We start from the raw sequence: 13,436 nt of genomic DNA on the forward strand, positions 1-13,436 counted from the left end.
GTTTCAGCCTCAGGGCCCATTTCATCGGGATCCCTGCCCTTCCCTGCTGTGTACCTGCAGTGCAGGCTCCACGGCACCCTGGGGCAATTCTTGTCCAGGGGAGGCAGCATCTACCTTTTCCCTGTAGGTCCAAACTGGAACCTTCTTCCTTTCAGACCTTTCTAGCAGGATCCAGATGAGGGAGCCCCTGAGTAGAGAGAAGCCCTACCTGTCTTTGAGTCCTGGACCCTGGTTCTCACTACAGCCGGGAAACCTGCCTGGGAAGCTGCCTTGCAGCCACAGAGCTGGGCCACACAGATGGAAGCTCCTCAGGAGCCGGGGCCAGGCTCTGCAGGTGTGTGGGAGCATCCTGTGGTCCTCTGGATCCTTGCAGACCGGGGAGGCTCAAGTCTGGTCCTAGTTTAGGAATGACCTCGGTGGCTGGTCAGTAGAAGCTCTGTGAAGACCTCACAGCCTGTTTCATTGCTGGCCCCAGGCCTTGCTTTGAGCTTCCTTGTGACCAGTGAAATCAGAAGCAGCTTTGGGATTTCTGGCTGGACCAAGTGCGCCAGGTCACAGGTACCTGAGGCCCAGGGAGGTTTGTCAGAGCAGTTGCTATTTCAAAGTGACGAATGAATTAAAAGTCACTGACCTCCCTCTGTCTGTAGCCCTGCATGCTGTCCCACCCCACATGCACCAGGATGGTAATGGCAACATCTCACTGCAGGGCTCAGGATCTGCAGTGGCATGGGGTGGGGTAGCTGTGTCTGCCCAGAGGGAGGCCTGGCCTGGAATGGCTCCTCAGATTACAACCCCAGATACCAGGCAGGACAGACTCCGCACTGGCAGACTGTCCTAGATTCTCTGCCTCAGCTCTGGGATCCGCCGTGGTGCACCCTGGGTCTGGCCCTCCCTCCCACTTGCTGGTCTGAGAGCACATGCCAGGTGCAGCCCACGGACTGAGAAGCTGACGTCAAGGTCCTCCTGGCATGTACAGAGGTGTCTGCAACCAGATGCTGAGGCTGGAGGAGGAAGCTGCCCTGTCCTAGTGGACAAGACAGAAGGCCCGAGGTGGCCCCCGGGGAACCATCTTACCTGACGTCATTTGGACCCATGCGGTGGGCGTGTTCGGTGTCTAGGATTGTCTTGAAGCCCATGTTTCTGTCCTAGCAAAGCACCAGGCATAATGTCCACACAGGCAGTGGCAGGGCCTGGAGGTCAGGCCTGGAGGGGAGGCCATCCATCTCCACATGAGGTTGCATCCAGTGTCCCAGCAGGGCCGCCCAGGCTCTGGGAGGGAGAAGGGCCAAGAGGCCTACAAAAGGGCCAGCGGAGCACAGGTAGGTCCCAGCAGCCCTTGCCCAGCTGGGCCTGAGTGTCTGCGGCCGTGCAGTCAGGTGGCCTTAGGGCCAGACAGCCGTGCAGCCATGTCGGTCAAGTGATCAGGTAGGTCAGATGGCCATGTGGTCAGGGGGCCATGCAGATATGTGGTCATGCAGCCACGCAGTCATCACTAATAGTTTGAGGGTGGGTGTTCCCGCGGGAGGCCTCGGCAGGCTTTGTGTCCCCATGGTATGGGGTACAGTGGGCACCTGGTTGATGCATCCCTCCTGAGGGACAGGCCAGGGGCACGGAGGGTGGGGCAGAGCCTGAGGACCCTGGGCCGGGGGGGTGGGGGTCACAGGGCAAAGGTTTGCTCCCGTGCTGGGGCTGAGCTGACCCTGGGCCTTGAGCCCTCCCTTCCTTTAGTCCAAGCCATTGCAGGGCCTTTGTACCTGGTGTCCCTCTGTCTCCCAGATCTCTGCTCTGGGCTCCTGTTTGGGCCTCCTTGGGGAGCCTCTTTGGGCCCCTGTTGTCATTGCCTGCCACATCATCTTTGCATCCCAGCAGCCACCACTCTGCTGTGCCTGACGTCAGTGTCTGACATCCGTGCTGGCTTGTGTGCTGTCTGTCTGTACAACCTAGAGTGTGGGCCCATGGAGCAGTCCTGGTGGCCAAGGGTACTGCATGCCACAAGAATCTGTGGCCACATGGTGAGCACAACACTCACATGGAATGGATGGGTGGAGGGAGAGACTCAACAGGACATGGAGGCTCAGTCCTGGGGCTCTTCCCACCTAGAACTGCCCACCTGGCTTTGTCTTTAGAGGCCACGCGGGTAGCTGGAGAGCTGGCGGTGTTGGGGCTCAGGAACTGGTTTCACTTCCAGCATTCAGTGCCAACAGAGGACTTGAGGGGACCAGAGGTGGGGGTGGGGGCGGCTGGTGGAGCTGTGGCCTGGGAGCAGTCAGGCCCTACCTGGGCATGCTGTTCACCACAGCCAAGCTCAGGAAGGTCTGGTCTGGGGCTTCTGCAGCCCAGGCTGGCTCAGGGCCCACGTGGTGGAGGAAGGCCAGGCTGTGGGGTTGGCAGGGTCCTGGCATAAAGTACCAGCTGCACCTGAAGCCGTTTGTCCTGGTTTTCTTTTATTTGCAGTTTCCCGAGACAGAACAAAATAATTTTTGTACACTTACAAGGCTCAGAAAGAAAAGACAATGAAACTCAGCAAAAAGAGAGAAGAGGAAAGGCCGGCCAGCACCGCGGGCAGCCGACCCTGCAGGGCGGGCTGCCGCCGCCGCCACACGCGGACATCTAGCTAGAAGAGCGGGTGTGGCTTGCGTGTGAGGGGTCATGCAAAAGAACTATCCCCCAGAAAAAAATCCCCAAATTATCCCAGACAGGCAGCTTCGTGGAGATACCAGGTGGGGGAGAGGAGGGGAGGAGGCCCCAGGAGGGGAGGGTGGCCAGGCCACACGCTGTCCACGGTGAGCCCTGCCGCTGCCCAAGGCCCAGGGAGCCTGGCGGATGTTTACCCTGTGTCCATGGGTGGGGACAGCTGTCCTGAGCACAGCTGTGAATGGGCAGGTGAGTGTCTGTCAATGAACAGTCCCCTTGGAGATCAGCATCCTGTGTCCTGCTCCCCACTCTGTGCCCTCCCTTGGCTTGATTTGTGGGAGAAGATAAAGAAAATCCTTGTTGAAAACAATATGAATTGAAGAGGGACAGGTGTTGGGAGAGGGCCCCCACATTGTGGTTGCGGCCCCTGGCAACCCCCAACCATAACGCAGCAGGCCAGGCCAGACCCACCCCACCCCAGCCGATGGCCCTCTGCTCTCTCTGCCACCATCTGACCATGCAGCCTGTCCCCGAGCATGGCCATCGTGTCCACCACCAGCACGCAGGGGGACCCCGAGGTGAGCCCAGCCCGCCGTCTCCACATCTCGGGGTCGCCGTCACACACTGCAGCCTCCTCGAGCCCAGTGCGGCCCTCCTTCCCTTCTGCTCCAGGCCCAGACTCTGAAAGCAAACACCTGCCTGGACCCCCACCTCGGCCAGGAGCCAGGGAGCCACCTGTCTGCCTTCTGCCTCCTCTCTCCTTTCTGCGTCATGACCAAGCCCAGAGCCCTGGGGACTCGAGGCCCACGCCGCTCTGTGGCCTCACAGGCGGGGGGAAGGCGGGCAGAGAGGGAGAGGCACCCTGAACGGGAGGGAGGCCAGCCCAGGGTCCCCTCCCCACGGGCTGCAGCCAAAGGTGTCTCCTCAGCACGTCTCTTGCCAGGTGTGAGGTCTGAGAGGATGTGTCCTCTCTGCACCTCCCTGACCCCGGAAGGACCAGAGCTGGAGCCCTGGGCCCACGGAGGCTTCTCGGAGGGCTCGCCGTCCTCCTCACACTGCTCCTCCATGCTGGGGGCGCCAGAACCCCAGCGCCGGAGGAACGCATGCCTCCGCCCTCCTGGAGGAAAGGAAGGGAAGCAGGGGAGACGACAGCGACTCAGGCCCCCTGCGGCCCCACAGCCTCCCCAGAGGACACCTGACGCTGCTGACAGCGAGCCACGCACGCAGGGCAGGGAGGATGCGATGCCTCGGGGGCAGCGCCACCAACAAACACTGTTCCACGGGCGACAGGCCGCTGTGGACAAGTTCACTGCCCCGGCCAGTCCCGGGGCCAGGAGCAGGCAGACACGCGGAGCTTGGGCAGGGAGCGGCCGGTCGGTTTGAAGCCCCACAAATGCCAGTGATTTTTACACCTTTTTCCTTTGTTTTTTTTTCTGTTTCATCCAACATCAATTTTTTGTGTGTGGTTGTCGTTGTCGTCTTGTTTTTAAAAAGAAATCACATCTGGTCTTGGTTTTCTGCAGACACAGGCACCAGGGGAGGAACGAGGCAGACACAAACATGCGACAGGCAGGCCGTGCGCCCGAGGGCAGCTGGGCTCCAAACATCGAGTCTGTCCCGCGAAACCAGCAGCAGCTGTGAAACGGGGCGGGCGCAAGCGTGGAATCAGCTGCCCGTGCAGCTGCTCCCTCAGACCCCAGGTTTGTCATCTGCAAGGTGGGCCCCCGGGCAGCTGGGAGAGGGGCCTGGTCCTGCAATGCTGCCACAAGAGGCCTCCCTTTCTGCCCAGGAGCCAGCGCTGCCACAGTCCCCACCGCTCCCCGCTGCTTCCCAGGTGCAGCTGCCCAGGCCGCGGGGCCCCTCCCGTGGGTGCTCACCTTCACTGCAGCGGGGCCACGGGTGCACCCGAGCAGTGGAAGTGCACGTTCTGCCACTTGCCGTCGCGGCGGTGCCACACGCGGGTCTCCTCGGACTGGCTGGTGCGGGGCCGGCCCTGCCCGTCGATGTACTGCGTGAGGCGGATGTAGGCGATGCACGCGGCGTCCTCGCCGATGACGTGCACGTGCGGGTTTAGGATGGTCGTGTGGATTGGCTTGCTGTTCTTGGCTAGCACTGCAGGCAGGCAGGCACTCGGCATTGGGCATCACAGCAGCTCCCATGCCCCACCCTGGCCAGCCTGGCCCCCTCTGTGAGCCCAGCACCCCCTCCAGGAGGCCGGTTCCATGGCTGGTATGGCCTGGGGGCCTCTGCCACAGGAGGTGGAGCCGGGCTGGCCAACCCTGCGCACGGGTGGGACAGGGCTTCTCTGAGCCTCTGACTGAGAGGCCCGGGTGCTCTCTGGGGGGTGCCGCCCTCCTCCCCACCCCAGCTCCCTCACTCACAGTTCTCGAAGTAGAATCTGTGGAAGTCCATGCCTTCCACCAGGTTGCCCAGAGCTTCAGGCTCAAACGAGGTCAGGCCTGGGTCGCAGATTTTCCTGGGGGGCAGACCCAGGTGAGGAGGGGCCCCTCAGAACCCGCCTGGAGTGGGCCCCCACCATGTGCAGCCCCTTCCATTCACCCCCTCCCTGTGGGGAAGCCGGCAACACAGCCAAGGGGAGGCCCCCACAGCCCACCCCGGGCTGCCCAAGGACCCAGCCCAGGGGCCCCGACTCACGCGTAGGCCTCGAAGTCACCGTTGTTGACAGCCTCAATGAGCTGCTCCGTGATCTTGATGATCTCCTGCTTCCGCGCTGCAAGGAGACACAGCCGCCCAGTGACCCACAGGCCACGCCCAGCAGCCCTGGTGAGGGGCCTGGGGCAGAGAGCCCCAAGCCCCTCACCCTCCTGCCTCTCCTCTCCAGGAGACCCTGGGGCCCTGGCCCCGGCACCCAGACTGTCCAGCTCAGAATGCCCCCTCCAAGGCCACCAACAGCTCCCACAGGTCCAAGTCCAACAAGCTTCTGTCTTATCAGTCTTAAATAACACGTCTTTACATGATAGAAATACTCCATCCACAGTACAAAATGTCTGGAAAACGCAGAAAGAGGAGGCAAAGCCTGCCACAACCCACCTGCGCCCCCAAGTCCCGGGGCCGTGTCCCAGGCCCTCTACAGCTGCGACACTGTGACAAGCCTCCCTGGCACCTGCACACCTGGCTCTGCTCCCGTAGCCTTCGAACACCCAACAGCTCTCCAGGGAGAGGGCTACTAAGGGCTGCTCTCAAAGCAGAGGGGGATCAGGGCTGCAGGTGCAGCCTCCGCGCGAGGGCCGAGGGCCGGGGAGCAGGGAGCGCAACAGTCTTGAGCCTCACCCCTCTCTCCCTGGACGCCCGCAGCCTGCTGGCCTCCCGCTCCCTCTGGTCTCCACCTGTCTGCAGTCCTGGCCCCCATGCTGGCCCTCCAGCATCACTGCCCATCCCGCACCCTCTGCCCCGGCCTCCTCTGGGCTCCTGCCGACTTGGCCTCTGTGCCTAGACAGGCTGGCCCCAGGGTGTTTGCCCGGGGGCCCCCTCTGTCTCTTTAACTACAATTTATTTTCACGCGAAATATCTGAAACCTATGGAAGAAGTAGAGAGAATAATACAGCCCACACCCTGCTGGTGGAAATCGGTATGATTTTCATCTTTACTGTAGATGTTTTTCAAAGAAATAAAACCTAACTTATAGTTGCAGATGCGTGTCCCCCTAAATCTGTTCTCATTCACTCTCCCCAGAGAAGGGCTGTCCTGAGTTGCGTGCTTAACTACTTCCGTGCAGAAATATACACACCCGAGCGCGCGCACACACACACATATCATGGTGATTTCTTAAAGCAATAATGTGCCTGTGGCAAAACTGAGACCCAAGAAATACACTGAAAGCAGGAGCCCAGCGCAGCCGGGGCCCTGGGGGTTACTGTAGACACTGGAGAAGAACAGGATTACCTTTTGACCTTGTTCCCAGCACAGACATAGAGGAATCTTGTCAATTTGCTGTTTTCTTATTTAACTTGAGGGGTGATTCCGGTCTGAGGATTTGTGAGTTTGTTTTGCAGAAGAAAGAGAAAGAGAATGCCGGGGAGGCTGGATTCGGACTGCCCAGGGGCTTGTGGGAGTGACCCCTTTGTTTCTCTGAAGCTCCTCCTGCCAAGCCCCTTAGCTCTATGAAACCCCCTGATTTTTGCTCTGGTTAAGGCGCACTTGAGTGAATCCATGCTCCCACCTTCTCGTCTCGGCCAACTTGAATGGGGCCTTTCTCCAACTCCAAGCACCCATGTCTCAGTGTTTGGCTTGCTGTGCATCAGGCACATGAACTTGAGATTAAGAGGTTCAGTACTGCCAGGAGCTGTCCCCCACAGGTTCCTGCCCCGGTCACAGCTACACCAGCTGTGCATGCCTGTGCCCACGGGCGTTAATCCATGGGCTAAATTCCAAGCGCTCGGATTGCTGGCTCTAACGGATACACTTAGCCTTCTGCGACCTGTGCCCGCAGCCCCGGGGGTGGGGGTGGTGCACCCACTCGCCCGCCATCACCTCCTGTAGCTGTCTGGGTGCTTCCTCTCCCTGGGATGGGGACCGAATCCACAGCAGAAGATGCTGTGTGCTCTCGCGTGAGCCCAGGCGTGCGCGTGCATGTGCTGGGAGCCTGGGCTGTGCTGCACGGGCTCTGGACTCTGGACAGTGATGGCAGGTGGAACGCCATGACACCCGAGGAGTTGAGTGCAAGCATGCGTGTGTGTGCACATTGGGGCACTTGTGTGCTTGTGTCACGTGGGAGTGTGGGTACACGTGCACACATGTGCATGCTGTGTGTGCATGTGCGCTGACTGACCTGAAAGTGGGAGCGGGTTTCTCTATCTTGAGAAGGCCCTCTCTGACCCAGCTGCACTTCTGCTACCGTCCTGTTTCTGTTTCTCACTCAACTTTGTGTCTGGACCACTCAGGCTCTGCATCTGCAGAAACGTGGGCCCCACTGCCTGGCGGGCCCTGGAAGCTGCGAGCTCCCGTTCCCCTAAGGCCTCACGTCCCCCTGCAGAGCTTGGGCCAGCACCAGAGCTCTGTCCCCACACATGGCGCCATTCTTGTCCTCACCCTCTGAGTCCCACCTCCTCCTGCACCACCCAGGCACAGTGTGCCTCCCCTCTCAGTGGCTTTCCCCGCAGCCCACCCACCTCTCCGCGCTCTGCCTGGGTGTTTCCCACTTAGCAGTGTCTCTCTCTCTCCTCCGGGACCTTATCCACCCCCTCCCCAGTTCACTTGTCACCTTCGTGGAGGTGGTCTCAAGCTTCAGGCTCTGCTCTCCTCCCACTGCAGCCCAACTTCCCCAACCAGATGCCTCCACCCCGGGGCCAGGCCCCACTGGGCTTGTCGAGGGACCCTGGGCGCCTGCCCCACCCTGCCACCTCCCCGCCAATCTCATCAAGGGGAAGTCTGAGCCATGTCTACACATCCTGACCCCTGACTCTTGTTGATCTCCCTCCTCCAGAGACAGCGAGCGCTGCCCCGCCCAGCAGTGCAGCTGGAGTTGAGGGACATCTTCCTGTTTTGCTTCCAGTGCTCTTAGATTTTACAGTCACCCTATACTATGGTAAGTGAAACCAATCTTTCACTTAATGAAGTAACATGAGTGTTTTTAAAGGAACTGAAATTTTAAATGGGCCTCAGTGTAAAGAGAAAGTATGTAAAGAGAAGAGATCTGCCGTCACAGCACAAATCTTGAAGCCTGACGTCTGGGAAAAGATGTTGTGCCCACTCTGCAGATAGGGAAACTGAGGCCACACAGCCCCCGTCACAGCCCAGGAGTGGGCCGGACGCTCCTGACCTGCAGAAGGCTGCTGCCCAGACCCAGCCCTGCCCTGCCGTGCCATCCTGCTTCCCCAAGTTTGACAGAGCGAGGGGACTCCCGGGTGATGAAGTCTGTTAGCTGAGGGCAAGCTGCCCCCCACCAGGCAACTTGGGGGAAAGAGCTGAGGTGTGTGGGCTTAGGAAGGGTCCCAGAGGTGAACTGGGGCCCCCATGCTCCCTCTGGCTCTCTCGGGGTGAGTTAACAGCACAGAAGCCTGGCCCCTGGCAAAGGGTCCAGGGGACCCCAGGGACCCCAGGCTGGCCCCAAGCCACTTCCCTCAGTTGTTGAAGGGGCAACGGGAGCCCCCCAACCACCCCATTCAGACAGCTGCAGAGGATCAGCCTGGATTGTGCGTAATCCCTGATTATGGAGAACACAGCCTAGGCCAGTGGGCACCGACCCCATTTACACACTAAGACAGCTGGCGGGCGCATTCCCGAGAAAGGAGGGGACCCACAACCCTCTCCAGGGATGGCCCTCTGCAGCTGGAGGCCTCACTGCTGGGAGAGAGGGACGCTGGTCCCAGAATTGGTGGGGGGCCCCCTGGCTCTGGCACTCACCCACTCAGACCAGTTAAGAGTGATCTCAACCCTGGATGGCCCTTCGGAAGTCCCTTCTCCAGCTGACGCTACCCCATCCCTTCACCGCAGACCCCCCAACACTCAAACAGCTGGGACACTGGCTATTTGGGGGCACACCCAGGAGTGAGGACCCTGCTCCCTGAGGGAGCCGGGTGGGGCCGCCCCCTGCTGTTGGTCCCCCCAGTGCTCCAAGTCTGCCCTCGGCCACCTCCAGGTGCCCCCATCCCCACAGGCCCAGCCACACCTGCCAGCTCCAGGCCCCCACCCCCCTCCATTCGATCCTGCTCACAGTCCCTTCTGTGGTCCTCACCTCCCCTACCCAACCTCGGCGCAGACCCCTAAAGGGGCAGGCCTGTGTCACGGCCCCCCAAGGTCAGCCTGGGGTACTCAGCGCCCACGGCAGGCCTGTTCTCAGAGGCCCCTACCCAGGCTGCTGTGCCGCTTGGGCACACTCCTCCATGTCTCCACACCTCAGCAGCCTCACTTGTGAGACCAGGGGCCATGATAAGATGCGGCACAAATTGGGGGTTCTGACCACTCCCACAGGCTCCCCTGTGTGCCCACCACAGTGTCCTCCCATCTCCATCACCAGCAAGACTCTAGTCTCTCACCTCTGACTCGCCTCCAATCCCCTCAGCCAGGCCCGGGGGGCCCAGCGGTCCCCACGCTCGCCCTTGCCCCTTGTCCCTCCTTGTCCCTCGTCTCTCATCCCTGAAGCCAAGCACAACACTCCTGACGGGTCACTGCTCACCCAGAGGCTGCCCCATGCCCATGCCGCCGGCCACCGAGGAGAATTCAGGGCGCCTTTAGCTGGCCGGCTTCAGTCCCCCTCCACCCACCACCACTCCCACGGCTTCCATCCCCTCCTGGCCCCCAGGCCGGGCCTGCCAGGGGTGGGCAGGGGTCGGCACCCTCCCTGGCCCCAAGCACTCACCCAGCCACTCCCCAGCCATGCCGGGCCCCCGGCCCTGGAGCCTCTCCTCTGAGAGCGTCAGCGCCACCCCCAGCCGGGTGTCTCCCCAGAGGTGGGGGTGGCTGCAGCCCTGGGGTGTCATCCATCCCTGTAAGCGATACTGGCCGGCAGTCGGCAGACGGGCTGGAGCGCTGGCTCCTCCCTGCGGGGCCCAGCGCCTGCTCCACGTCCCTGCCCCCCGCCCACCAGACGACTCCACGCAGCGGAGACTGCGCCTCTCCTCCTTGCCCTCCCGCCAGCATCACTGTCCAAGAAACTGCCCTCCCACCCTCGACCCCAGCCAGGGCATGACCCCAGACATGACCCCACGGCCCCCGACAGTGTCCGCTGTCCCGCAGCTCGGGTCCTCTCAGCTTGCTTGCGCCTCATCGTCGCTGTAGAAGAAACCTGCAGAGCGCAGGAGTGTGAGGCTCTGGCTCGCCCGAACCCGGATTCTGGGTCCTTTCCTACAACAGGCCTTCACACATGCATGTCTTGAGCCATGAACTCTGTTTTCTGAGACTAAACGGCGCCTTCACATGAAATGCCCTGTGCCCTCCTTTCTGCCCCCACAAGCTGGCCCGTTCCCAGAGCAAAGGGCAGCACACCACAGCCAGGGGTCGCGACACCCCTGTGAGCCCCCAGGAGCAGCCAGCAGGGCCACTCAAGGTGCTACTTACACGGGGTGGGTGGGGGGCCAGGGAGAGCCGGAGACAGGCAGGGCTGGGGGCCCTCGGCTTCTGGGGTCCCCGAGCCCCTCCTCACTGTGTTCAGGATGTCAGAGATCCTGGGGGCTGGGGCGGAACAGATGAGACGTGAACACAAGGTAGGAAGTGGGGGGGGGGGGGGGCAACACAGGGGAGAAAACCTATGGGCTACTGAGCCAAGCCAGAGGGGGGGGGGGCACTGGGGGAGAAGGGGAAGGACAGAGGGGAACAGAAGGGGTCATGGGGGGACGTGGGGGAACAGAGGAGTATGTGGAGGATGAGGGGGAGGCTCCAAGAATGTTGGTACATCTGTACCTGTCCGTTCAGGTAGGGGGAAGGAAAGCTGCTGTGGGCAGAGGGTGCCTCCAAGGAGAGGCAGCCTGGCCCACTTGAGGACAGAGGATGATGCCCAGCGTGTGACAGGACCTTGTAAGCATGTGACAGGTGCAGAAAGGAATGAGTGGGTGAAGGAGTGTCCAGAGGACCATGCCGGCCCCGCTGCGGGGAACCCAGTTCGGCAGGAAGGCCAGGCCCTTTCTTCTCCCTCTAAGCCACAGGCCTGTGGCCAGAAGGGATTTCCATAAGAACTCCTGTCCTGGGCTCCCTGGGGCCCCGGCTGGGCGCTCAGGGCAGGGAGCACCATGAAGCCAGCGTGACTGGAAAGGTCACAGCAGACAGCCTGAGGGAGGCAGGCAGCATGAGTGGGCGGCCTCAGAGGGGCCCTGGAGCTGCCCTGGGCCTGCGAGACCACCTTGGGGAGAGGCCTGGGGCTGGACAGCAGCGCAGGTGGGAGGTGGGGGGAGCTATGGGGGGAGCTGGGCCTGCAGGGAGCGAGGGAAAGGCGGAGCTGCCCCGCGGAGTTAGCGCACGTGCCTGCCCAGACGCCCAGCCAGGCCAGATGGTTAGTCAGGCCTCAGGCTGCCCGGCCTGAGGGCAGTGAGGCCGTGCATGGCAGGACGCAAGGAGCCGCTCAGCAGCAGAGGCAGCAGGCCTGGGGCACTACTTACACGGGGCGGGCAGGGGGCCCTCGGCTTCCGGGGTCCCCGAGCCCCTCCTCACGGAGCTCAGGATATCAGAGATCCTGGGGGCTGGGATGGACAGGAGGCAGACATAAGAGAAGGCAACGAGGCAGAGGCCGGAGAAGAGGAAGCAGTTGCGCCCCTCCGCCCGCCCCACCAGTGCCCCCTCCGCAGAAAGAAGCTCCCAGCCCCGAGACTGGAACAAGGCCTGCGCCTGCGGCTTGCAGAAGATGGGTGCCAGTCGGCCCCCACAGGCCAGTGGAGAAGACCCACAGAGGGAGCGCCAGGGACAGAGGCAGCCAGAGAGCCTCAACAGGGGGCTCTGGAGGGCCGGCCCCTGGCTCTTGAGCAGCCTCTCAGAGAGGGGCTGCAGGCCCTTCAAGGAGACCCCCACAGCAGCAGGGGCCCAGCTACTTACATGGGGTGGGCAGGGGGCTAATGGGAGCTGGAGACAGGCAGGGCGGGGGGCCCTCGGCTTCTGGGGTCCCTGAACCCCTTCTCACGGAGCTCAGGATGTCAGGGACCCTGGGGACTGGGTGGACAGACAAGACGTAAACAGGAGGCAGGCAGGGGTGTGCCGGAGAGAAGAGAACAGGGGATGGACGAGAGTGTTAAGCCGGAGAACCTCAGCTCATGGCCACCCCAAGACCAAACAGTGGGGTCCAGGGCTCCCAGGGACAGCATCAACCCCGTACATGCCCAGGGCTGTGGATCACAGCAGGTGTGTGAGGCAGACACAGGACCACGTGCAGGGCTGAACACAGGGCCTTCCTGGGCTGGCCACTGAGGCGGGAAGGCTGCAGGCAGCACCGGCTGGAGCCAGTAGAGGCCAGGCCTGGGCCCACCAGGGCTTCTCTGCATCTGATGGACAATGTAGCTGAGGCGAGAACCCCGGGGCCCTGCCCTCCAGCGCATGGGCTGTCTGCTCTGCCTTGAGAGGCCATTCGGTATCTTCCCACCCGCTCCAGCCAGAGAAGGGGTGGCGTCACGGTCAGTGTCGGGACGAGGCTAGCCAAGCCACTCTTCTCCCCCACCATCCTGCAGAGTCCGACCATCTCAGGCCCCCACATGGCCAGGGTGGGGGCAGAACCTCGAGAACAGAGCATTAGGAGGTCTGGGCGGCCTCCATGCTGATGGCTCGGGGCCTGTTTCAGTCTGTTTGGAGACCATGTGGAGGTCCGCTCTGGCGTGCCGGGGCCAAAGCCCTGTGCTCACCTCTGCTCTGGGATGCGGGGGACACTCAGGACAGAGTTGCCACATCCCCCAAACTGGCAGAGTGGCCAGCTACTGGGCCCAGGGCAGCCCTGAGGGCGCTTGGGCCTTATCCTGCGAGAGTGTGGCCAAGACGTCAGGAGGCCCCACATAGGAGCGGATGGCCTGGGCTGGGTGGAGCGGGGCACCAGATCCCCTCCCTGGGGGGCTGAGAAAGCCGAGAGCAGAAAGGGGGTGCCTGGGGTCTTCGGGGCCACAGGCAAGCCCACTGGCCAGCTCAGCGTGGGAGTCCTGAGTGTGGAGCGAATGTGATTGTCTGAACCTGCCCTCCCCAAAAAGCCCACGGACACGCCCAGAGCCCAGGAAACAACTCCCTTGCTGCGGGTCCACTTAACAACTGCCAGCCAGGCAGAGTCACAAGTTTAAGGAACTTGGAGCGAAGAAACTGAGCATTCAATCACGAACTCCTTCCTCCATGGGAACCGGGCACCTGGCCCTGGAGTGAGTAGGGGGACCGTGCCGAGAACC

The 13,436-nt window shown here is 62.0% G+C and overlaps 1 protein-coding gene and 1 long non-coding RNA gene across 20 annotated transcripts in view; one reads left to right on the plus strand and one right to left on the minus strand.

Moving 5' to 3' along the window:
• The first annotated feature begins 196 nt into the window (after positions 1–196).
• LOC124243778 (uncharacterized) lies at positions 197–6,475 on the plus strand. Of its 3 annotated transcripts, XR_006889782.1 has the most exons (4): positions 197–334; positions 476–2,012; positions 2,455–4,334; positions 5,633–6,475. It is a non-coding gene; the product is annotated as an uncharacterized LOC124243778 (long non-coding RNA). The 3 variants fall into 3 exon arrangements; XR_006889781.1 differs by having other exon boundaries at positions 230–2,012; positions 5,477–6,458; XR_006889780.1 differs by having other exon boundaries at positions 230–2,012; positions 5,633–6,453.
• The window catches only part of CAMK2B (calcium/calmodulin dependent protein kinase II beta), a 91,927-nt gene continuing 80,914 nt past the window's right edge, over positions 2,424–13,436 (minus strand). For 8 of the 17 annotated variants that reach the window (XM_046669753.1, XM_046669749.1, XM_046669748.1 and 5 more), the window contains 7 exons: positions 12,115–12,228; positions 11,685–11,765; positions 10,651–10,764; positions 5,290–5,365; positions 5,016–5,110; positions 4,512–4,746; positions 2,424–4,269 (listed from right to left, as the gene is read on the minus strand). In XM_046669753.1, coding sequence (XP_046525709.1) covers positions 4,514–4,746; positions 5,016–5,110; positions 5,290–5,365; positions 10,651–10,764; positions 11,685–11,765; positions 12,115–12,228 — 713 coding nt within the window. In that variant the 3' untranslated portion in view covers positions 2,424–4,269; positions 4,512–4,513. Of the gene's footprint in view, positions 4,270–4,511; positions 4,747–5,015; positions 5,111–5,289; positions 5,366–6,568; positions 6,621–7,125; positions 7,545–9,952; positions 10,379–10,650; positions 10,765–11,684; positions 11,766–12,114; positions 12,229–13,436 lie in introns of those variants that run through there. The other 9 variants (XM_046669757.1, XM_046669755.1, XM_046669760.1 and 6 more) reach the window with 4 other exon arrangements.

The sequence above is a fragment of the Equus quagga genome, chromosome 8, assembly GCF_021613505.1.
Source record: "Equus quagga isolate Etosha38 chromosome 8, UCLA_HA_Equagga_1.0, whole genome shotgun sequence".
In the NCBI taxonomy this organism is placed as follows: Eukaryota; Metazoa; Chordata; class Mammalia; order Perissodactyla; family Equidae; genus Equus; species Equus quagga.